Source organism: Heterodontus francisci, chromosome 13 (genome assembly GCF_036365525.1).
Source record: "Heterodontus francisci isolate sHetFra1 chromosome 13, sHetFra1.hap1, whole genome shotgun sequence".
Lineage (NCBI taxonomy): Eukaryota > Metazoa > Chordata > Chondrichthyes > Heterodontiformes > Heterodontidae > Heterodontus > Heterodontus francisci.
The window spans coordinates 42387526-42412444 of NC_090383.1; the positions used below are offsets into that span (position 1 = coordinate 42387526).

The 24919-nt window shown below is 43.2% G+C and overlaps 2 protein-coding genes across 18 annotated transcripts in view; one reads left to right on the plus strand and one right to left on the minus strand.

Annotated features, from left to right (window-relative positions):
• Positions 1-10894, plus strand: part of dop1a (DOP1 leucine zipper like protein A) — a 555441-nt gene extending 544547 nt beyond the window's left edge. For 7 of the 10 annotated variants that reach the window (XM_068044701.1, XM_068044705.1, XM_068044702.1 and 4 more), the window contains one exon: positions 4840-5420. In XM_068044701.1, coding sequence (XP_067900802.1) covers positions 4840-5145 — 306 coding nt within the window. In that variant the 3' untranslated portion in view covers positions 5146-5420. Of the gene's footprint in view, positions 1-4839; positions 5422-9572 lie in introns of those variants that run through there. The other 3 variants (XM_068044708.1, XM_068044707.1, XM_068044706.1) reach the window with 2 other exon arrangements.
• Positions 1-24919, minus strand: part of pgm3 (phosphoglucomutase 3) — a 134072-nt gene that overhangs the window by 18261 nt on the left and 90892 nt on the right. For 2 of the 8 annotated variants that reach the window (XM_068044717.1, XM_068044718.1), the window contains exons 12-13: positions 14765-14938; positions 9412-11881 (exon numbers count right to left, since the gene is read on the minus strand). In XM_068044717.1, the coding sequence (XP_067900818.1) occupies positions 11792-11881; positions 14765-14938 (264 nt within the window). In that variant the 3' untranslated portion in view covers positions 9412-11791. Of the gene's footprint in view, positions 1-5271; positions 5952-9411; positions 11882-11984; positions 12239-14764; positions 14939-24919 lie in introns of those variants that run through there. The other 6 variants (XR_010976188.1, XR_010976191.1, XM_068044719.1 and 3 more) reach the window with 6 other exon arrangements.

The following is a 24919-nucleotide window of genomic DNA, read 5'->3' on the forward strand; positions in this document are numbered from 1 at the left end:
TAGAGACGTTTTAGAGGCATCTTGACAAATACATGAATAGGTTGGGAATAGAGGGATACGGACCCCGGAAGTGCAGAAGGTTTTAGTTTAGGCAGGCATCAAGATCGGCGCAGTCTTGGAGTGCCGAATGGCCTGTTCCTGTGCTGTACTGTTCTTTGTTCTTTGACAATCCTCGTCACTATCCGCAACTCCACCAACCTTTGTGTCGTCCGCATGACACATGAGGTGTCCTGGTGTTCCCACATGGCGCAGGAATTGCAAGCAACAGGTCACAGCTGCCCATCCATGATCTAAAAAGTAAGTCTATTTCCCTCTTTTAGAATCTATTTGGTACCTTATTTAAACTATTAATTTTAATTAATGCCTCTAGAACTACTTTGTGCTACTACATTTATTAATTCACTCACTGTTATACTCACTCTGAGGCTAATCATTTCCCGGCTGCTAAATTGAAAGACTGCACTAGTTTAGAGAGATGTTACACTCACGTAAAGTGCAGCGATTATAAATACAAGAACTCAACCTGAAGAGTTATAAAAACTGACTTTTTCAGAAAGTAGACAACGTGGTTCAAAGTGGCCATCGAAGGTCAAAAGACCTGGCCTTGTATATTCCAACTCTCTACTGTCTGGCAAGGACAGAAGGATACATTCCAAAGCTAAGAGGAGTCAATTACACCCATCAAGAGCCAGTTTTGAATTGAATGTGTTCTGAAATAAAGAAGGTGTAAAGTAGCCACATCTGAGGCCATTGTCGGTCACCACAAGGAGATCTGTGTTTCCTGTGAGATGTGAGAGACTTTTAGCTTAAAAGGTGGCTCTCTGTAGAGAGAGGGGGAGACCCAGGACAAAGCATCACCAAAGTGAGTGCTGGGAGAAAATCCAGCAAGCCCTGCTGTGAATTCTTCATTTCAACTTGAGCAGCAGAGAATTGGAAGTGATCCCCTGTCTTCAGACTAAAATTTCAACCCAACAGGGAAATCTAAAGAGAAAGTAACTTCTGAGGAGATTCGACAGGCTAACCATGAGCTCCGAACCCCTACCTCACTTCAAACCACTTACCCCTTTTCCTCTCTATCTGTTGTCTCTTGTGTGTGAGAGTGAATGCTTGAGTGGGTGCAGTTGTGACAATTTCGAGGATAAGGTATATTACTGAATAAGACAAAACACAAAGGAGTTAAAACCATAATAACAAAACACTTAGTCAGGTGGGAGTTGAACACTCACACCCTTCACCACGTGCCCATAACAGAGAGAAATAGAGAAATACTCACCAACCAATCACTTACTCGCTTTCCTGTGACTTCACTCCCTGATAATTTTTTGTCTTGGTTTCCTCTCACAGTACTCTCTCTCTCTGCTGCTGCGTTATCCTCGCTGTGCTTTTGGACCTTCTGTTGTTCTCGCAGTGCTTTCTGTCTCTCTCACTCTCTGCCACTGCTTTGTCCCCACTATGCCATTACTTCATTGTCGCTGGGTCAAAATCCTAGAACTCCCTCCTTAACAGCACTGTTGGTGTACCTACACCACATGGACTGCAGCGGCTCAAGAGAATTGTACACCAGCACCTTCTGAAGAGCAATTAGGGATGGGCAATAAATGCTGGCCTTGCCAGTGACGCTTACATCCTATGAACAAGTAAAAACAAACCCTTGAGCCAAATTTCTGTCAAAGCCAGCTTTTCAGTTGCATCATCATCAGTTAGATTGTGGATTGCAAGCACCTTGTTCAGAAATGAACAGGCATTTTGGAGGGAAATACAGAGAGGGTGGTGATTGTTGATCTCTGGCAGAGTCCGAGAGGGTAGTGGTGGGGAGCGAGCAGATTGGGAAGGAGATTGGCTGTTCTTTCCCTTGTCCTTAACATTTTTCTTCTCATTTTAATTTTCAGAATATTATACAGATTAAATGGGGATGAGTACTTGGTTAATCACATCAGTGATTTTAATGCTCAAGCAATGTGATTGCATAAGAGGCACAGTCTAAAAATTAGAGCCAGGGTGAAATAAGGAAAAACTTACTTCAACACATAGAGTGGTAGAGGTTTGGAATTCTCTTTCACAAAAAGTGATCGGTTTATTTATTTAGAGATACAGCACTGAAACAGGCCCGTCGGCCCACCGAGTCTGTGCTGACCAGCAACCACCCATTTATACTAATCCTACATTAATCCCATATTCCCTACCACATCCCCACCATTCTCCTACCACCTACCTACACTAGGGGCAATTTACAATGGCCAATTTACCTAACAACCTGCAAGTCTTCAGCTGTGGGAGGAAACCGGAGCACCCAGCGGAAACCCACACGGTCACAGGGAGAACTTACAAACTCCTTTCAGGCAGTACCCAGAACTGAACCCGGGTCGCTGGAGCTGTGAGGCTGCGGTGCTAACCACTGCGCCACCCAAAGGTTGTAAATTTTAAATCAGAGACTATTAAATTTTTGTTGTCCAAAGGTGTTAAGGGATATGGGGCAAAGGCAGTGCTATTAGGAAGGGTTTTAATCCAGCGACAGTGAAGGGAACGGCGATACAGTTCCAAGTCAGGATGGTCTGTGGCTTGGAGGGGAACTTGCAGGTGGTGGTGTCCCAAGCTGCTGCCCTTGACCTTCTAGGTGATAAAGGTCACGGGTTTGGAAGGTGCTGCCTGAGTAGCTTTAGTGCATTGTTGCAGTGCATCTTGTAGATGGTACACACTGCTGCCACTGTGTGTCGGTTGTGCAGGAAGTGAATGTTTGTGAATGGGGTGACAATCAAGCGGGCAGCTGTGTCCTGGATGATATCGAGCTCTTGAGTGTTGTTGGAGCTGCACCCATCCAGGCAAGTGGAGAGTATTCCATCTCACTCCTGACATGTGCCTTACAGATGGTGGACAGGCTTTGGGGAGTCAGGAGGTGAGTTACTCGACTCTGACCTGCTCTTGTAGCCATGGTATTTATATGGCTACTCCAGTTCAATTTCTGGTCAATGGTAACCCCCATGATGTTGATAGTGGGGGATTCACTGATTGTGTCATGGGGAGATGGTTAGATTCTCTCTTGTTAGAGATGGTCATTGCCTGGCACAAATGTTACTTGCCATTTATCAGACCAAGCTTGGATATTGTCCAGGTCTTGCTATAGTTCTGCACGAACTGCTTCAGTACCTGAGGTGAATGGTACTGAACATTGTGCAATCATCAGCGAACATACCCACTTCTGACCTTATGATTGAAGGTCATTGATGAAGCAGCTGAAGATGGTTAGGCCTAGGACACTACCCTGAGGAACTCCTGCAGTGATATCCTGAAGCTGAGATGATTGATCTCCAATGACCACAACCATCTTCCTTTGCGCTAGGTATGATTCCAACCAGTGGAGAGTTTTCCCCCGATTCCCATTGACTGCAGTTTTGCTAGGGCTCCTTGATGCCATACTCGGTCAAATGCTGCTTTGATGTCAAGTGCACCTCTTGAGTTCAGCTCTTTTGTCCATGTTTGAACCAAGGCTGTAATGAGGTCAGGAGCTAAGTGACCCTGGCAGAACCCAAACTGAGCGTCAGTGAGCAGATTATTGCCGCGCAAGTGCCGCTTTAAAGCACTGTCAATGACGCCTTCCATCACATTACTGATGATTGAGAGTAGACTTGACGGTTGGACTTGTCCTGCTTTTTGTGTACAGGGCATACCTGGGCAATTTTCTACATTGCCGGGTAGGTGCCAGTGTTGTCGCTGTATTAAAGAACAAAGAACAGTAGAGCACAGGAACAGGCCATTCGGCCCTCCAAGCCTGCGCCGATCTTGATGCCTGCCGAAACTAACACCTTCTAAACTTCCGGGGCCCATATCCCTCTATTCCCTTCCTATTCATATTTTTGTCAAGATGTCTCTTAAACGTCGCTATCGTATCTGCTTCCACCACCTCCCCTGGCAGCAGGTTCCAGGCACTCACCACCCTCTGTGTAAAAAAAACTTGCCTCGCACATCCCCTCTAAACTTTGTCTCTCGCACCTTAAACCTATGTCCCCTAGTAACTGACTTTTCCACAGCTTGACTAGGGGCGCGGCATATTTTGGAGCACAGGTCTTCAGTATTGTTGCTGGAATGTTGTCAGGGCCTGTAGCCTTTGCAGTATCCAGTGCCTTCAGTCATTTCTTAATATCACGCGGAGTGAACGGATTGGCTGACAACTGGCATCTGTGATGCTGGGGACTTCAGGAGGAGGCAGAGATGGATCATTCACTTGGCATCTCTGGCTGAAGATTGTTGCAAATGGTATATGGAGATAGGTTGCAGATCAGCCATGATCTCATTGAATGGTGGCAGAACAGGCTATGGTTTCCTTTTCCCCTGTTATATGACATATTGAACTTTAACCCAGCAATATTTTGAAGTAGGCTGCTGCCTATGTCCAACTCACACAAAGTCCCGTTCGCCCATCACCCCTATGCTCACTGACCTATATTGGCTGCTGGTTAAGAAAAATGTCGATTTTAAAATTCTTATCAACCCTCCCTATCTTTGTAATCTCCCCCATGCCTACAACTCTCTGAGATCTCTGTGCATCTCCGATTTTAATTGCTGCACCATTCGTGTCCGTGCCTTCAGTTGTCTGAGCTCTGGAGTTGCCTTCCTAAACCCCTCCGTCTTTCTTTCTTCCGTTAAGACATTCCTGAAATCCTACCTCTTTGCCCAAACTTGATCTTCCGCCCTAATATTTTGTGGTTCGACAAACACAAATTGTTGTTGAAATAGTGGTCAAAATTCAACATCTGAGATTTGGAAAAGCTCAAGTATTTACTTGATCATTATAATAAATAAGTGGAATCCAATTCATGACAGAATTTTGTTGCTTAATTACAGAAAAATCCAGAGGATGACAACTCAGGGAGGACACTAGCGTGGGAACCAGGTCATCTGCTGCTGACTGTTTACTCCATTCGTAGTATCGAGCAACTACTTCCTTTCTTCAATGCGCTTAGCCAGTTTTTCTCCAACAAAGTCACAAGTAGGTTTACTAGATCCTCAGGGAGACCTGTCCTGCACACAAACATGTTCACAAACAAAGACATTAACACTGAGAACCAGAAAACATTCTGGAGCAAAGCCAGACAAAAAATCGAGGAAGTGCTTGAGAAAGATTTCCTGGAAGGTGTTATTAAACCTTAATAGTATCCTGCTGGAGGTAGTGTAATCACCCAAAGTAAATATTCTGCAAGGTGTACATTTTAATTTGTATTTAAAGGAGGCACTCATTTCAAGGGTGTAATTATACTGAATTTTGTTTGTACAGATTGTGTCCTGAATGCTGAATCTGGTTTTGTCAAGTATTGTTGGCTCATATTGATTATGGTGCCTGAAATGTAAATTACTGTACTATACCATTTGATTCCAAATAAATGCACTCATGATAAATTCTGTAGCTGATAACCCATTTTGATTGCTGTTATTTTATGTATCGTTGGTGTACAAAATAATCCATTCTGTAGCTATTGCAGGCAACATCAGGTCCAATGAAGGGTAACAGATCAAGATTCAGGTTTTGTAATCAAATGTAGAACCACCAGGAATATAAGATGACTAAATGTGAAAGGCAAGGTTAAACGAGAATATAGAAGTCCATTACCAGCACAAGAGGAATGAAGGTGGAATTTCAAGTCATTGAGGACATGCATTCCTCAGTGCTAAGTTTGAGATCTCTGCAGTCTTTTTTATTCTTTCATGGGATGTGGGCATTTGTTGCCATCTCTAATTGCCCTTGAGAAAGTGGTGGTGAATTGCTAAGTTGAACCGCTGCAGTCCGAGTGGTGTAAGTACACACAGTGCTGGTTAGGTGGAGAGTTCCAGGATTTTGACCCAGTGATATATTTCTAAGTCAAGATAACATGACATGGAGGGCTCTTGCAGGTGTTGGTGGTCTGATGTGCCTTCTGCCCCTGTTCTTCTACAAAGTAGGATTATGGGTCTGGAAGGTGCTGTTGAAGAAACTTTGATGAGTTACTGCAGTACATATGATTAGAGGCTACACTCTCCAGCCACAGTGGAGGAAATGTCTGTTTGAGGTGGGGATGCCGTGTCGATCAAATGGGCTGCTTTTTTTCTGGATCGTGTCGAGCTTTTTTTGAGTGTTGGAGCTGCACTCATCCAGACAAGTGGGGAGTATTCTATCACGCTCCTGACGTGCTTTATCGGTAGTGGAAAGATGTGAGTTACTCACAGCAGAGTACCCAGCCTCTGACTTATTCTTGGAGACACTGTATTTACTGCAGTAAAGTTTTTGGTCAATACTGACCCCAAGATGTTGATTGACTAATGGTAATGCCATTGAAAAACTTGAAGGTGTAGCAGACAGTGAGGATGATATCAATTGACTGCAACAGGAAATAGGCCAGAATGGACAGACAAGTGGCAGATGGAATTTCATAGAGAAGCAAGCGGTGATGCATTTTGACAGAAGATATAGGGAGAGGCCATTTAGAAAAGTGGCACAGTTCTGAAAAGTGTATGGGACAGAGGGAACCGGGGTTCATGTACTTAGATCATTGAAGGTAGCAGGACATATTAAGAGTAGTTGGCGAAGCATATGGGATATTGGGGCTTCGTAAATCGAGGTATTGAGTACAAAAGCAGGGAAGTTATGCAGACTATGTAAAAGTTCTCGTTAGGCCACAACTAGAGTACTCGGTCCAGTACTGGTCACCACACTTTAGAAAAGGATGCAGCAGTCATTTACCAGAATGATTCCAGGGATGAGGGATTTTAGCAACATTAGGTTGGAGAGGCTGGGGTGGTTCTGCTTGGAGGAAAGGAGATTGAGGTGTGCAAGATTATGACAGCTGTTCCCATTAGCTAAGGACCCAGGCACATGCATTTAAGGCTTTGGGCAGGAGATACAAAAACAAAAGAACAGTACAGCACAGGAACAGGCCATTCGGCCGTCCACACCTGCGCCGATCATGCCTGTCTAAACTAAAACATTCTGCACTTCCGGGGTCCGTATCCCTCTATTCCCAACCTATTCATGTATTTGTGAAGATGCCACTTAAACGTCGCTATCGTACCTGCTTCCACCACCTCCCCCGGCAGCAAGTTCCAGGCACTCACCACCCTCTGTGTCAAGAACTTGCCTCGCACATCCCCTCTAAACTTTGCCCCCTTGCACCTATGTCCCCTAGTAACTGACTCTTCCACCCTGGGAAAAAGCTTCTGACTATCCACTCTGTCCATGCCGCTCATAACTTTGTAAACCTCCATCAGGTCACCCCCCACCTCCATCGTTCCAGTGAAAACAATCCGAGTTTATCCAACCTCTCTTCATAGCTCATACCCTCCAGACCAGGCAACATCCTGGTAAAACTCTTCTATATCCGCTCCTAAGCCTCCACCTCCTTCTGGTAGTGTGGCCCAACTAAGGTTCTGTACAGGTGTAGCATGACTTGCATTTATCAGCCGAAGTATTGAGTATAAAAATTGGCAAGTAGCCCATATGCCTTCCTAACCACCTGTGCTGCTGCCTTCAATGATCTATGGACAAGTACACAACGATCCCTCTTATCTTCTGTACTTCCTAGGGTCCTACCATCCATTGTATATTCCCTTGCCTTGTTAGTCCTGCCAAAATGCATCACCTCACACTTCTCAGCATTAAATTCCATTTGCCACTGCTCTACCTATCTTACCAGCCTATCTATAATCATCCTGTAAACTAAGGCTAACCAAACCAGGTGTCTTTAAATCAACTCTAATTAGAAGATATAAACAACATTTAAAATAGATAAAATAGCCCTTGCAAATTTATAGTCCAATGTTGTTCAAAGTCCTCGCAGCCATCTGATGGGGAAAAAGCTCTTCCACGTACAACAGTCCTTAGTCTAACTTCTGCAGTAGGTGATGAATTTCAACAACTTGCGAACACTTTTGATAGAATCAATCTGACTTGAGAGTTTTTGGGGGACAAAAGATTGTCACAGTCCAACTTCCCCTTCAATTCAAATCACCAGAGATCTCTGTTTTGGCTTGATGTTTTAGAATTTTGAGAGATAATAATTAAACAGACTAAAATCCTGTTCCTTCAGTTTAAATGTTTGAGAGCTCTTTTTCAGGCATGCTCATCACAACTGTTTCCACTGTGCCTGTCTGTTCAGACTAATTGTCTCACGAAAAGCCAGTTCAAAAGGATTTGTTACAAATGTAACATCATGTAGCATCAGGCTCACTCCCAGTGGCTATGGTAACGAGAATGCACCCTATGAATCGCAGTCTCTAAATAATGCACCTTCCTATAATTTAGAGATACAGCACTGAAACAGGCCCTTCAGCCCACCGAGTCTGTGCCGACCATCAACCACCCATTTATACTAATCCTACACTAATCCCATATCCCTACCTGTCCCTATATTTCCCTACCTATACTAGGGGCAATTGCTAATGGCCAATTTACCTATCAACCTGCAAGTCTTTGGCATGTGGGAGGAAACCCACGCAGACACAGGAAGAACTTGCAAACTCCACACAGGCAGTACCCAGAATTGAACCTGGGTCGCTGGAGCTGTGAGGCTGCGGTGCTAACCACTGCGCCACTGTGCTGCCCCTTAGGCTTGCTGGTTCTTAAAGCAATACAGATCCTTTGCAAGTCTTAAAGGCAAACTGCATATTCCAAAATAAAACTACAGGACCATGACAATCTGCATACTAACCTTTTGCGATTCATGAGTTGACAAGATGAAGTTAGCTTGGAGCATGGACCAATGCCTAGGTTCAAAAATAGTTATGGAAGGTAAGTGTCCTGGAGTTGTTTCAGCACACTGCTGGAGGTTAACCAGTAAAAATTTGAAAGCTAAGGAGACACGCCAAAAGCCAGCAGAAGGTGATCCAGGGGTCCAGTGGAGACGAGTAGATGCCTTGGTGTTGGGCACACATTTGTTCCACCACGTTCAGCACATGGCTGCCTCAGAAACCATCAAGCTAGCCTGTATCAATATGAAGTTTTGAAGATGCAGAAACAGGAGATCTGCTTGTAATCCTTCTGTTTTAAACATTTTGGACACTTAGATGCTTTTAGATAAACCATGCAAAGTAAACCCTATAAACACAAACCTTGATGAACCAGTGCTGAACTGAGAGGACAAGTTTAAGATCTTCAATCTGCTACAATCATTCAATAAGCAAGTGACAAGTAGGTGCACACAAGATACCTTCGTTTGCTGCTTCCCTCCAGTCAAAATTAGAGATGGGTGCATGGAGAAATGCAGAAGTAAGCTTGATGATAATTATGACGCACCTTACTGGGAGTGTAATCAAGCAGAACCCAATTCTTTTCAATGTTACTGTCTACCATATTTTGACCCCTAAGATTTACATAATCAGTTTTATAACACTTAATACTTGTTTCATATTTAACTGCACTAATTGACAAGAGTAAGGTTAAATTAGTAGAACATGTTTATTCCTTGGCAGAATCCATCTGAGTTAATTATAAACAAATTTCCACTACAACATTAGCAATGAGAAACTTTAAAGGCAATTAGTTAAAGCAGCTGTGGGAGTGCTTTAGTCTTTCATTAATTTAAGCTAACACCCCAATCCTTTTTCCACAGATGCTGATACAAATCAGCCATTACAGATGATCAAGCTACTTTAAAAAGGAAAGACTGAACAGAAGACACAGAACGCCCATTAAAACAAATACAGGTTTCTCTGGATTGCTCTACAGAGAGCCAGCATAGACTTGATGGCCCAATGGCCTCCTTCTGTGCCGTAATGACTCTATAATCACGGTGCCCTGGACTAAATCCAAACTACTTTTGGAGCAAGTATGTAACAATGAGGTCTGATTTTAAATCTCAGATCTTCATGATGAGCAAATATTGCACTAATTTGAAAGGAGAATATACCTGCAGGTGTGAAAAGTACTTTCAACAGAACTTCCGCTCTCCCCTTCTAGCACAGGAAGGATGTGGAAGCTTTGGAAAGGGTGCAGAGGAGATTTACTAGCATGTTGCCTGGTATGGAGGGAAGGTCTTACGAGGAAAGGCTGAGGGACTTGAGGTTGTTTTCGTTGGAGAGAAGGAGGAGGAGAGGTGACTTAATAGAGACATATAAGATAATCAGAGGGTTAGATAGGGTGGATAGTGAGAGTCTTTTTCCTCGGATGGTGATGGCAAACACGAGGGGACATAGCTTTAAGTTGAGGGGTGATAGATTTAGGACAGATGTTAGAGGTAGTTTCTTTACTCAGAGAGTAGTAGGGGCGTGGAACGCCCTGCCTGCAACAGTAGTAGACTCTCCAACTTTAAGGGCATTTAAGTGGTCATTGGATAGACATATGGATGAAAATGGAATAGTGTAGGTCAGATGGTTTCACAGGTCGGTGCAACATCGAGGGCCGAAGGGCCTGTACTGCGCTGTAATGTTCTAATTCTAATTCACAGTTACATTTATTAATGAACTCAACTGACATTGGCTTATTTTGTATATCACCCTGAGCAGGCAGATGTTCCACTGGTTTCTGATGGGCTATTTGGAACATGGCATTGAGACACAAAAAGGAAAATAATTAGCAGCTATAATTAATTTTGTGCACCAGCTCTATGTAATATTGCCAAATACAGTTATGTTGGTCCTAGGGTAGCTGATAACATTAAACTGTGGCGAAAGGGGAGGAAAACAGGACAGTATTCATTCTCAATCTTTCCTGCCCACCCTTGACCCTGTCTAAACTGGTGACATAAATGCTTTAAGATCCTATTTATTTAGTAGCAAGGGAATGTACAGCAGAAACCGTTTACAGTATTCATTTTACACATCTTGTGGTATGTTATAACTTTTTGTTGTGCCTGTTTCCCCCACCTCCTTTTTGACAAGGTTATCAATATATAAAAATGATCTGTATCAACTGGCAAAATAAATCCTGTATCATTTCTAGTCTAATTATGTACACGGGGCACAAGTATGTCTGTCAGTCACAGTCCACCACAGAATACCTCCAATAATAAACTAAACAGGGACTTGCACTTAAACAGCGCCTTTCATGACCACAGGACATCCCAAAGCGCTTTACAGCCAATGAAGTACTTTTTGAAGTGCAGTCACTGTTGTAATGTAGGAAACATGGCAGCCAATTTGTGCACAGCAAGCACCCGCAAACAGCACTGTGATAATGGCCAGATAATTTTTGTGTGATGTTGATTGAGGGATAAATATTAGCCAGGACACCAGTTCTTATTCCGGTTTAACGTCTCATCCAAAAGCCAGCACCTCTCCCTCAGTCCTGCACTGGAGTGTCAGCTTTTGATTTTTGTGATCAAGTCCTGGAGTGGGACTTGAACCTACAACTTTCAAACTCAGAAGTGAGAGTGGTACCAACTGAGCCATTGCCTAGGGGAAATGGAAAAAGAGAGTAATTTTTTTCTAACTGAAAGAAAGGCATCTCAGGCATGGATCATACACTGCTACCTTGCAAGACCATTCAAACTTCATACTCCCTACTTATGACGTTACTTTGCCCATAAAACATTACTACCTTGTGATAGTTATCCGGCCAAAGAAAGAAAGAAGAAAGGATATTCTAAACAAAAAGGTTCTGTTCTTCCATAGACTGCTTTTTCTTAGCTGTATTTACGTCTGGGCCAAAAAGGTGAACAGCATCTATTCGTCAACATCACATTTTAAAATTGGCAATTCTCTTACAACTTGAATGCAGATTAATAGAATCTGCATGTTTAGTTTTGAAGGATTACATAAATTCCAGTCACCCTCATCAGCATCTGTGGACGTAGTCTTAATGTCCCAAAGAAAGCATTTTATTTTGTTTTCCTCAATGCAGCAGCTTTGGCTCTTCTCCCACTCCACCAGCCAATTTGTACACAACAAGACTCACTTCATATGCCAGAGTATCAGCATTAGTCTGCAAAACAAACATAAACTGCACTTTACAGGGTTGTGAAAATAAATCTATTCTATTTATAATGTCACTTATTAACAGCTGATAAAATGAGTGCATTATGTACATTAGTGACTGAATGCATTCAGAGTTTCTTCAGGCTCACGTAAGTATAGGTGGCAACTGTAATCGTGCTAATAGGTTCGCTAAAAAGAATCTCCATACACACTCGATAGCGAAAGAATCCACATATAACTTGCAATGTAGTCCTCCTGTAGATCACATGCAAACAGGTTGCTTACTTTGTTCTGAGATTAAGCAAGCTAATTGTTCAGTAAACACGGAAACCTCAGTTCACTCAGAGGTTGAAAGCAGTTGAATCTGTCATGGAAGAGAAAACAGCTGATTGAAGGCACATCTGAGGGGCACAATTCCAAGACGTAGCAGACTAACTCTGCATTTTAATTTTTGTGGACAACTAACAGGTATTGAAAAGTGAAACATATCTATTTGATTCCCTTTATCCCCATTTAAACTTCAATGGGAATGGTGCAATTTGTATCTGATGCCAGTCTGCAGCAGACTTTTTTTAGTAGTTTTATTCCATTGATATGAATACTCCATGAGATGGCAGAAGGGTTTACCATAGTCTTCCAGTCTTCCCAAGATAATGGGGAGGTGCTAGAGTATTGGAGAGGGGCAAATATGACACCTTTATTCAATAAAGGGTGTAAAGACAGTCCTAGTAACTACAGGCCAGTCAGTTTAACATCTGTAATTGAAAAAGTTTTAGAAATAATGATCAGGGACAAAATCAACAGGCACTTGGAGAGGTTTGAGCTAATTAAGGAAAGCCAGCACATTTTTGTGAAAGGCAGATTGTGCTTGACTAAGCTAATCAAAGCTTTTGATGAAGTAACAGATGATGAAGGGAATGCAAGGAATGTTGCCTATTTAGATTTTAAGAAAGTGTTTCATAAAATAGCACATAAAAAGGCTGGTAAACAAAACTGAGGCTCAGAGTCAGCTTGGATAAAAAAATTGGCTTCAGGACAGAAAACAGCGAGTCGTGCTAAATGGTTATTTTTCAGATTAGAGGATGGTAGCCATCAGTGTTCCACAAGGGTCAGTGCAAGTACCACTTATTTTTTGATTTTTTTATATCTATATTATTAAAAATATATAAATATATATAAATAAATGACCTGGATATTGGAATAGAGAGTAACATTTCAAAATTTGCCAATGCTACCAAACTTGGAGGAGTGGCAAACAGTGAGGATAATACAAATCGACTGTAGGGCTAGCAGAATGGGCAGATGGAATTTAATAGAGAAATGTCAGGTGATGCATTCTGGCAGAAGGGTCACACAGACTTTATGGCACAGTTCTAAAGAGTGTGCAGGGCCAGAGGGGGGTTCATTTGCATAGATCTTTGAAAGTGGCAGAACATATTGAAAAGCAAAAGCAAAGCATATGGAATCTTGGGCTTCATAAATACAGGTATTGAGTACAAAAGTAGGGAAGTTATGCTGTGCCTTTATAAAGCTCTGTTTCGGCCACAGGTAGAGTATTGCGTCCAGTTCTGGTCACCACACTTTAGGAAAGATGAGAGAGTCCTTGAGGATGCAGAGGAGGTTTACCAAAATGGTTCCAGGGATGAGGGATTTTGGCTACAAGGCTGGGTTAGAGAAGCTGGGGTTGTTCTCCTTGGAGCAAAGGAGATTGCGGGGAGATTTGATAGAGGTGTACAAGATTATGACCAGTTTGGATAAAGTAGACAAAGAAAAGCTGTTCCAATTAGCTGATGATACACAAGGGGGCACAGATTTAAAATTTTGGGGCAAGAGTTGCAGAGGGGATGAGAGGAAGAACTATCTTACGCAGCAAATGGTAATGATCTGGAACTCACTGCCTACGAGCGTGGTGGAGGCAAAGACAATGATTTCAAAATGAAACAGGATGGGCACTTGAAGGAAAAAAACTTGCAGGGCTACAGGGATTGAGTAGGGCAGTGGGACTCACTGGACTGCTCGACGGAGAGCTTGCATGGACTCAATCGGCCGAATGGCCTCCTTCCATGCCATAAACGACTATGAGATTTAACTAAACCTCATGCATAAGTTTGTAAAATGGATGATGGACCTGGGTCAGTGTTATAAGAGGCGTTTTCAAAGTTTTGAATCTTACTGTTTGTATATCTGAGAAGGTGTAACTTAATGATTCCAGAATCAAGTGAAATCTGTCTTGATTTACCACTACGGTTTCATTTTTACTTTCAATAAACCTGGTTTTTGGTTTATCATCTAATTTAGATAGTCTGACTGTTATGTTCTCCTAATCCTGGATAGGACAGTGAGTGAACTCGTGTCTACTCGAGAGCCAATCGTAGCAAGAGTGTTCCTCTCAACCCCAGGTGACGCTATGTAACCTGATATTGTGTGTAGAGTCATAGTTATAGAATCATAACGGCACAGGAGGTCGTCATTCGACCCATCAAGTCCATGCTGGCTCTCTGTAGAGCAATACAATCCGTTCCATTCCCTGGCTATATCCCTGTAGCCCTGTATGTTTATTTCCCTCAAGTGCCCATCCACCTTCCTTTTGAAATCATTCATTGGTGATGGAAGCAGAGACAAAGATCATACTTTGGTTTGCAGGGAGTGAAGGCTTAATTTGAGTATGACTCCTGACACTGAACATGAGAAATATCTGGTAAAGCTCTAAAATTGGAATGCACCTTCCAGAGGAGTAGTGAGGGCAATTTAAGACCGTGGCCAGTCACACCTGGGTGACTCAGGTAGCTCTAATTGATGCAGTCGCAGAATAACATGTTTCTAATCTTCATCCAGTACTAGGACAACACAGATTTATACTGAAGCAATTGATCTTCAGTGATGTACTTACCTGTGTGACAGCTTCAGCATACACTCTGACCACATCTTCTGTGCCTGATGGACGTACAAAGGCTCGTGACAAATTGTATTTCTTCACCAGAGCATCAATGTCTTGCTGTAATCCGACAGGGGACACTGCTCGCCTTCCAGCATCCACCGTGACAATCGCTTGTCGATCAGACACCTAGTACAAACCAAAACAAAAAGAAATGCTTGGAGCACATAAATAAAATTGTGAAAAATAAGGCTCAAGTCTTTAGTGTATATCTTAAGCTCACTGTAGAAAATACTCAATCAAGTTTACAAAAACTAACAGCTTTGACGAAGTTCTGTGATAATTTTTTTAATTAATTACTACTCCCATTGCTTAACTCTCAGCACTGTTATAAAATTGCAAGGACTCTAGAAGATCTGATACCATATTTTGGGAGCTAGTTTAAACCAATATATATATATTATAAAAGCAAAATACTGCGGATGCTGGAAATCTGAAACAAAAACAAGAAATGCTGGAATCACTCAGCAGGTCTGGCAGCATCTGTGGAAAGAGAAGCAGAGTTAACGTTTCGGGTCAGTGACCCTTCTTCGGAACTGACAAATATTAGATAAGTCACAGGTTATAAGCAAGTGAGGTGGGGGTGGGGCAAGAGATAACAAAGGAGAAGGTGCAGATTGGACCAGGCCACATAGCTGACCAAAAGGTCACGGAGCAAAGGCAAACAATATGTTAATGGTGTGTTGAAAGACAAAGCATTGGTACAGATTAGGTGTAAATACACTGAATATTGAACAGCAGCAAGTGCAAACCTGAAAAAAAACCTAAAAAAAACAGTGGGTAAACAAACTGAACAAACTAAGATGAAATGAAATAAATGCAAAAAAAAGATTGTAAAAAATGTAAAAAAGAATGTAAAAAAAAGGGAGGAAGAAAAAATAACTAAAAATGAAAGTAAAATGGGGGGCTATCATGCTCTGAAATTATTGAACTCAATGTTCAGTCTGGCAGGCTGTAGTGTGCCTAATCGGTAAATGAGATGCTGTTCCTCGAGCTTGCGTTGATGTTCACTGGAACACTGCAGCAATCCCAGGACAGAGATGTGAGCATGAGAGCAGGGGGGAGTGTTGAAATGGCAAGCAACCGGAAGCTCAGGGTCCTGCTTGCAGACTGAGCGGAGATGTTCCGCAAAGCGGTCACCCAGTCTGCGCTTAGTCTCCCCAATGTAGAGGAGACCACACTGTGAGCAGCGAATACAGTATACTACATTGAAAGAAGTACAAGCTGCTTCACCTGAAAGGAGTGTTTGGGGCCTGGGATAGTGAGGAGAGAGGAGGTAAATGGGCAGGTATTACACCTCCTGCAATTGCAGGGGAAGGTGCCCTGGGACGGGGACGAGGTGGTCGGGGTAATGGAGGAGTGGACCAGGGTGTCGCGGAGGGAACGATCCCTTTGGAATGCTGACAGGGTAAGGGAGGGGAAGATGCGACTGGTAGTGGCATCACGCTGGAGGTGGCGAAAATGGCCAAGGATGATCCTTTGGATATGGAGGCTGGTGGGATGAAAAGTGAGGACAAGGGGAACCCTGTCACGGTTCTGGGAGGGAGGGGAAGGGGTGAGGGTAGAGGTGCGGGGAATGGTTCGGACACAGTTGAGGGCCCTGTCAACCACAGTGGGGGGGAAATCCTCGGTTGAGGAAAAAGGAGGTCATATCAGAAGCACCGTCATGGAAGGTAGCATCATCAGAGCAGATGCGTCGGAGACGGAGAAACTGGGAGAATGGAATGGAGTGCTTACAGGAGGTAGGGTGTGAAGAAGTGTAGTCGAGGTAGCTGTGGGAGTCGGTGGGCTTATAATGGATATTGGTAGACAACCTATCCCCAGAGATGGAGACAGAGAAGTCGAGGAAGGGAAGGGAAGTGTCAGAGATGGACCATGTAAAGGTGAGAGAAGGGTGGAAATTGGAAGCAAAGTTGATAAAGTTTTCTAGTTCGGGGCGGGAGCAGGAAACGGCACCGATAGTCATCAATGCACCGGAAAGAGTTGGGGGAGGGGGCCTGAGTAGGACTGGAACAAAGAATTCTCGACATATCCCACAAAAAGACAGGCATAACTAAGACCCATGCGGGTACCCATAGCGACACCTTTTACTTGAAGGAAGTGCGTTGAGTTGAAGGAGAAGTTGTTCAATGTGAGAACAAGTTCAGCCAGACGGAGGAGGGTGGTGGTGGATGGGGACTGGTTGGGCCTCTGTTCCAGGAAGAAGCGGAGAGCCCTCAAACCATCCTGGTGGGGGTGTTTTTTTCAGGTTTGCACTTGCTGCTGTTCAATATTCAATGTATTTACACCTAATCTGTACTAATGCTTTGTCTTTCAACACACCATTAACATATTGTTTGCCTTTGCTCCGTGACCTTTTGGTCAGCTATGTGGCCTGGTCCAATCTGCACCTTCTCCTTTGTTATCTCTTGCCCCACCCCCACCTCACTTGCTTATAATCTGTGACTTTTCTAATATTTGTCAGTTCCGAAGAAGGGTCACTGACCTGAAACGTTAACTCTGCTTCTCTTTCCACAGATGCTGCCAGACTTGCTGAGTGATTCCAGCATTTCTTGTTTTTGTTATATATATTATATATATTTTGAAGAATAAACTGGCCAGTTTGGCTTAGTAGTAGCACTCAGCTCTGACTCAGAAGGCTGTAGGTTCAAATCACACCGCAAGACTTGAGCACATGATCTCGAAAGACAATTCAGTGCAGTACTATTGGAGTGCTGCATTGTTGGAGGCACTTTTCTTCGATGAGACATTATGACCTGCTCATGTGAATATAAACAATCCCATGCTCTATTCAAAGAGGAGCAGGCAGTTCTTGAAATATTTTGGCCAACATTCCTCCTTCAATCAAAACAGACTAATTGGTCATTTATTTCATTGCTGTTTGTGGGATCTGACTGTGCACAAATTGCTACATTTACTTACATAATAATGAGTGCAGTTTTAAAAAAAGTAATTCATTGGTTGTGAAGTGTTTGGGTTGTCCAAAAATACGATATAAATGATAATTTCATTTATTGCATCCATTCCTGCTCCAAACAAGTTAAAGTCCAACTCTGCTGAAATTACAATCTAAAGTGCAGCGAACAGGAAGTCATATTCACATGTAGGCAGTCCCTCTGATTCCTCGGGAGTGTCCACAAGGAATGCAAGATGCAGATCTTTTCAGACCTTCTTGGTTGCAAAAGTGCTGGAAAAATAATGAAATAGATGCTCCAAGAAAAAAAAATAGAAATAAAGATGATGTAGAATGATGAACCTGGAGATAAAGGGTACCAATTTCAAATGTGACAGGAAATTAGAATATTGCTGTTTAAGAGTAATGCAGATAAACCATTGGAAACAGCAATTAAAACCCATTTAACACCTTCAACATGAGCTTGAGTTTAGATGGGTAGTGTACTGTGCACAATTGGGTACAGGGTACACGGTGGATGTAATGGCCTTTTCTCATTTGATACATGCCCCTTATGTTTTTATAAAAATAGTTAGAAATACAGTTTAACAAGCATTTTATTCAGAAGTATTTATTCCAACATGACATTTTGCCTCTATGGGCTCAGGTCACAAAATGTTTTTAAAATGGATAAGGATTATGAAATTGCACAGAATTTTCCTGTAATGTCATACAAATCCTGATATTTATAACCACCTCGGTTTCTGGGTGTGCTCAAGTAATTGCTCTTGCCTTGGTTATTCATGGATAAGTTAAGCAGAAGGCTTACACTGCTTCTGCAGGAGGGAGAAAAAGTTGTATTCTTCATAGTATTTGGTTACATAAAGTATAAGAAGTCCTTGAAGCGGCCAACATCCCCAGCTTATACACACTACTGAGTCAGCGGCGCTTGAGATGGCTTGGCCATGTGAGCCGCATGGAAGATGGCAGGATCCCCAAAGACACATTGTACAGTGAGCTCGCCACTGGTATCAGACCCACCGGCCGTCCATGTCTCCGTTATAAAGACGTCTGCAAACGCGACATGAAATCGTGTGACATTGATCACAAGTCGTGGGAGTCAGTTGCCAGCATTCGCCAGAGCTGGCGGGCAGCCATAAAGACAGGGCTAAATTGTGGCGAGTCGAAGAGACTTAGTAGTTGGCAGGAAAAAAGACAGAGGCGCAAGGGGAGAGCCAACTGTGCAACAGCCCCAACAAACAAATTTCTCTGCAGCACCTGTGGAAGAGCCTGTCACTCCAGAATTGGCCTTTATAGCCACTCCAGGCGCTGCTTCACAAACCATTGACCACCTCCAGGCACGTATCCATTGTCTCTCGAGATAAGGAGGCCCAAAAGAAAGAAAGTATAAGCACAGATATAGGAACAAGTCTTCTACCTCTTGTCCCCTTTAATGGTGTCTATAAATTATTGGAATTATAATTCAGGTCACAGTAACTGAACACTTAAGAAATTTGAGCTGATTAAAGATTGCCAACATGGATTTGTAAACAGTAATGAATCTAATTTTAAGGAAGTAACTAAAGCAGTAGACAGGGGAATGTCTAAGGATATAGTTTATATGGATTTCCAGAAGGCATTTAACAAGGTTCCATATGAGAGATGAGCTAAAATTAAAGCTCATTAAAGGCAATTATTGACCTGGCTAACAGATTGGTTAGGTGGTAGAAGACAAAAGTAGGGATAACTTATACGTACTCAAATTGGAAAAAGTGTGACTAGTGGTGTGCCACAGGATCTGTATCGGGCCTCAATTATTCACTATATTAATGATTTAGATACACAATACAGAGCCATATATCGCAGATGACACAAAGATTGGAGGTAAAGTAAGTAGTGCAGATGGGAATATGAAGCTACAAAAGAGACATTGATAGAGTAAGTAAGTGGAGAAAGCTGCGCAGATAGATTTCAACCAGATAAGTGAGAGATCATCCATTTGGGCCAAAAAAGGAGCGACTGAATTTTTTTTTTAAATGGTGAAAAGTTTGGAACAGGGAAGGTCCAAAGAGACTTTGGGTCCATGTAAAAAAAAAACTTGCATTTATATCACCTTTAACATTGTAAAATGTCCCAAAGTGCTTCACAGGAGCTTTATAAAATAAAATTTGACAAACCAGATAGGGAGATATTAAGGAAGAAAGCTTGGTTAAAGAGGTAGGTTTTAAGAAGCGTCTTAAAAGGAGGAAACAGAAGAGAGGCGGAGAGATTTCGGGAGGGAATTCCAGATCTTCGGACCTTGGCAGCTGAAGCCACAACTACCAATGGTGGAGCAATTAAAATCGGGGATGCTCAAGAGGCCAGAATTTGAGGAGCGCAGTTATCTGAGGGCTGCAGGAGATTAGAGAGATAGGGATGGATTTGAAAACAAAGACAAGAATTTTAAAATAAAGGTGTTGCTTAACCAGAAACCATTGTAGGCCAGCGAGCAAAGAAGTGATGAGTGAGTGGGACGGTGCGAGTTAGGACATGAGGTCATCCAAACTCTGCTGCCTCAGATTATGGATGGTAGTACATGGAAGGCCAGCCAGGTGTGCATTGGAATAATCAAGTCTAGAGGTAACAAAGGCATAAATGTTTCAGCAGATGAGCTGAGGCGGGGGCAGAGTCGGGCAATGTTACAGAGTTGGAAATAGGCAGTGTTAGTAATGTGGAAGCTCATCTCTGTCAACTATGATACAGATTCTGACCTGGTTCAGCCTCAAACAGTTTCCAGGGAAAGGGATGGAGTTGGCAGCGAGGAACGGAATTTGTGGTTGGGACCAAAGTTAATAGCTTCATTCTTCCCAATACTTGGAGGAAACTTCTGCTGATTCTGTACAAATAGTCTGACAATTAAGTGAAAGTTGAGGGGTCAAGGGAGGTAGTGGTGAGGTAGAGCAGGGTGTCATCAGCATGTGTGTGGAAACTACCCTTTTTTTGATGTTGCTGTCGAGGGGCAGGATGGTAGATGAGATCTTTGGAGGATACAGACCAAAAATAGCTCCTTTCACAACTTCTTGATGTCCAGAAATGCTTTACAACCAATTAAGTACTTTTCAAGTGAATGCACTGTTTTAACATAGTGAAATGCTGCAACCAATTTGTGCATAACAAAGCCCTACAAAAAGCAATGAGATAATGACCAGATAATCTGTTTTAATGGACACTGCTAACTCTCCTGCTTGCCTTTGAGGAGTGCCATGGGATTTTTTTTTAATGTCCACCTGAGACATCAGAGATTTGACTTCTCATCTGAAAAACAGCACCTCCAACAGTGCAGCATTCCCTCAGTATTGCACTGGTGTCAGCCTAGATTATGGTGTTTCAGTCTGTGAATTGGGACTTGAAACCAAACCACAACATTCGGATTTATAGCTGGGTTGTTGCCCGTGCCACGTGATAGCGAAGCAAGGAATAGGGAGAGAGAGGAGTTGAACATGTGGCTGCAGGGATGGTGTAGGAGGGAGGGTTTTGGTTTCCTGGATAATTGGGGCTCTTTCTGGGGTAGGTGGGACCTCTACAAACAGGATGGTCTTCACCTGAACCAGAGGGGTACCAATATCCTGGGGGGGAGATTTGCTAGTGCTCTTCGGGGGGGTTTAAACTAATTCAGCAGGGGGAACCTAAATTGTAGTTCCAGTGTACAGGATGTTGAGAGTAGTGAGGTCAGGGATAAGGTTACAAGGACGCAAGAGGGCACTGGCAAGCAAGAACTTGGTTTAAAGTGTGTCTACTTCAACGCCAGGAGCATCCGGAATAAGGTGGGTGAGCTTGCAGCATAGGTTGGTACCTGGGATCTCGATGTTGTGGCCATTTCGGAGACATGGGTAGAGCAGGGACAGGAATGGATGTTGCAGGTTCCGGGATTTAGATGTTTCAGTAAGAACAGAGAAGATGGTAAAAGAGGGGGGGGTGTGGCATTGTTAATCAAGGAGAGTATTACGGCGGCAGAAAGGACGTTTGAGGACTCGTCTACTGAGGTAGTATGGGCCGAGGTTAGAAACAGGAGAGGAGAGGTCACCCTGTTGGGAGTTTTCTATAGACCTCCGAACAGTTCCAGAGATGTAGAGGAAAGGATAGCGAAGATGATTCTCGACAGGAGCGAGAGTAACAGGGTAGTTGTTATGGGGGACTTTAGATGGGTCAGTTTTTGTCCAGTGTGTGCAGGAGGGTTTTCTGACACAGTATGTAGACAGGCCAACCAGGGGCGATGCCACATTGGATTTGGTACTGGGTAATGAACCCGGCCAGGTGTTAGATTTAGATGTAGGTCAGCACTTTGGCGATAGTGATCACAATTCGGTTAGGTTTACCTTAGCGATGGGCAGGGACAGGTATATACAGCAGGGCAAAAATTATAGCTGGGGGAAAGGAAATTATGATGCGATTAGGCAAGATTTAGGATGCGTAGGATGGGGAAGGAAACTGCAGGGGATGGGCACAATCGAAATGTGGAGCTTATTCAGGGAGCAGATACAGCGTGTCCTTGATAAGTATGTACCTGTCAGTTGTCGAGCGAGGGAGCCGTGGTTTACTAAAGAAGTTGAAGCGCTTGTCAAGAGGAAGAAGGCTTATGTTAGGATGAGACGTGAAGGCTCAGTTAGGGTGCTTGAGAGTTACAAGCTAGCCAGGAAGGATCTAAAGGGAGAGCTAAGAAGAGCGAGGAGAGGACACGAGAAGTCATTGGCGGATAGGATCAAGGAAAACCCTAAGGCTTTCTATAGGTATATCAGGAATAAAAGAATGACTAGAGTTAGATTAGGGCCAATCAAGGATAGTAGTGGGAAGTTGTGTGTGGAATCAGAGGAGATAGGGGAAGCGTTAAATTAATATTTTTCGTCAGTATTTACAGTAGAGAAAGAAAATGTTGTCGAGGAGAATACTGAGATTCAGACTACTAGGCTAGATGGGATTGAGGTTCACAAGGAGGAGGTGTTATCTATTTTCACACTTTCCAAAATTGCTAAGTCCCCTGGGCCAGATAGGATTTATCCTAGGATTCTCTGGGAAGCCAGGGAGGAGATTGCAGAGCCTTTGTCCTTGATCTTTATGTCGTCATTGTCGACAGGAATAGTGCCGGAAGACTGGAGGATAGCAAATGTTGTCCCCTTGTTCAAAAAGGGGAGTAGAGACAGCCCTGGTAATTATAGACCTGTGAGCCTTACTTCGGTTGTGGGTAAAATGTTGGAAAAGGTTATAAGAGATAGGATTTATAATCATCTTGAAAAGAATAAGTTCATTAGAGATAGTCAGCACGGTTTTGTGAAGGGTAGGTCGTGCCTCACAAACCTTATTGAGTTTTCTGAGAAGGTGACCAAACAGGTGGATGAGGGTAAAGCCGTGGATGTGGTGCATATGGATTTCAGTAAGGTGTTTGATAAGGTTCCCCACGGTAGGCTATTGCAGAAAATACGGAAGTATGGGATTGAAGGTGATTTAGAGCTTTGGATCAGAAATTGGCTAGCTGAAAGAAGACAGAGGGTGGTGGTTGATGGCAAATGTTCATCCTGGAGTTTAGTTACTAGTGGTGTACCGCAAGGATCTGTTTTGGGGCCACTGCTGTTTGTCATTTTTATAAATGACCTGGATGAGGGTGTAGAAGGGTGGGTTAGTAAATTTGCGGATGACACGAAGGTCGGTGGAGTTGTGGATAGTGCCGAAGGATGTTATAGGGTACAGAGGGACACAGATAGGCTGCAGAGCTGGGCTGAGAGATGGCAAATGGAGTTTAATGCGGAAAAGTGTGAGGTGATTCACTTTGGAAGGAGTAACAGGAATGCAGAGTACTGGGCTAATGGGAAGATTCTTGGTAGTGTAGATGAGCAGAGAGATCTTGGTGTCCAGGTACATAAATCCCTGAAAGTTGCCACCCAGGTCAATAGGGCTGTTAAGAAGGCATATAGTGTGTTAGCTTTTATTAGTAGGGGGATCGAGTTTCGGAGCCACGATGTCATGCTGCAGCTGTACAAAACTCTGGTGCCGCCGCACCTGGAGTATTGCGTGCAGTTCTGGTCACCGCATTATAGGAAGGATGTGGAAGCTTTGGAAAGGGTGCAGAGGAGATTTACTAGGATGTTGCCTGGTATGGAGGGAAGGTCTTACGAGGAAAGGCTGAGGGACTTGAGGTTGTTTTCGTTAGAGAGGAGGAGAGGTGACTTAATAGAGACATATAAGATAATCAGAGGGTTACCATAGGGTGGATAGTGAGAGTCTTTTTCCTCAGATGGTGATGACAAACACGAGGGGACATAGCTTTAAGTTGAGGGGTGATAGATATAGGACAGATGTCAGAGGTAGTTTCTTTACTCAGAGAGTAGTAGGGGCGTGGAACGCCCTGCCTGCAACAGTAGTAGACTCGCCAACTTTAAGGGCATTTAAGTGGTCATTGGATAGACATATGGATGAAAATGGAATAGTGTAGGTCAGATGGTTTCACAGGTCGGCGCATCATCAAGGGCCGAAGGGCCTGTACTGCGCTATAATTTTCTTTGTTCTATGAGAGTGCCATCACTGAGCCATGTTGGTGTGATGGAATCTGTGATTGCAAAGCTTGTTTTTTTTTTAAGAGCCCAAGAAGGAAACTAGAACTGAAGCAGAAACCAGAACTGAAACAGAAGCTGGAAAAACAATTCTGGAGAAACGGACAATGTTTAGAACCAGATAAAAGACAGCGGCTAAATCCTTGAAGAGCTGAAAATCTGAGGTACAACAGAGTTGTGAAGAACTGTGACTGTAATTGTTGCCATAAATGGTGGGTGGACTGCTCAGTGAAACAGTTAGACCCATCTCTGTCATACATGATAATTAAGGTGTAATTTGTAATATATAGACTGTGAAGGCTGGGAACAGACAAAGTCCTTGAGGAATATTAAGAAAGTAGGAAGGAACTTAAGCAAGGAGTCAGGTGGGCTAAAAGGGGTCATGAAATATCACTGACAAGCAGGATTAAGGAGAATCCCAAGACTTTTTATACGTATACAAAAAGCAAGAGAGTAGCCAGGGAAAGGGTTGGCCCACTCAAGGACAGAGGAGGGAATCAATGCGTGGAGCCAGAGGAAATGGGTGAGGTACTAAATGCGTACTTTGCATCGGTATTCACCAAAGAAGGACTTGGTGGATGATGAGTCTAGGGAAGGGAGTGTAGATAGTCTCGGTCATGTCGATATCAAAAAGGA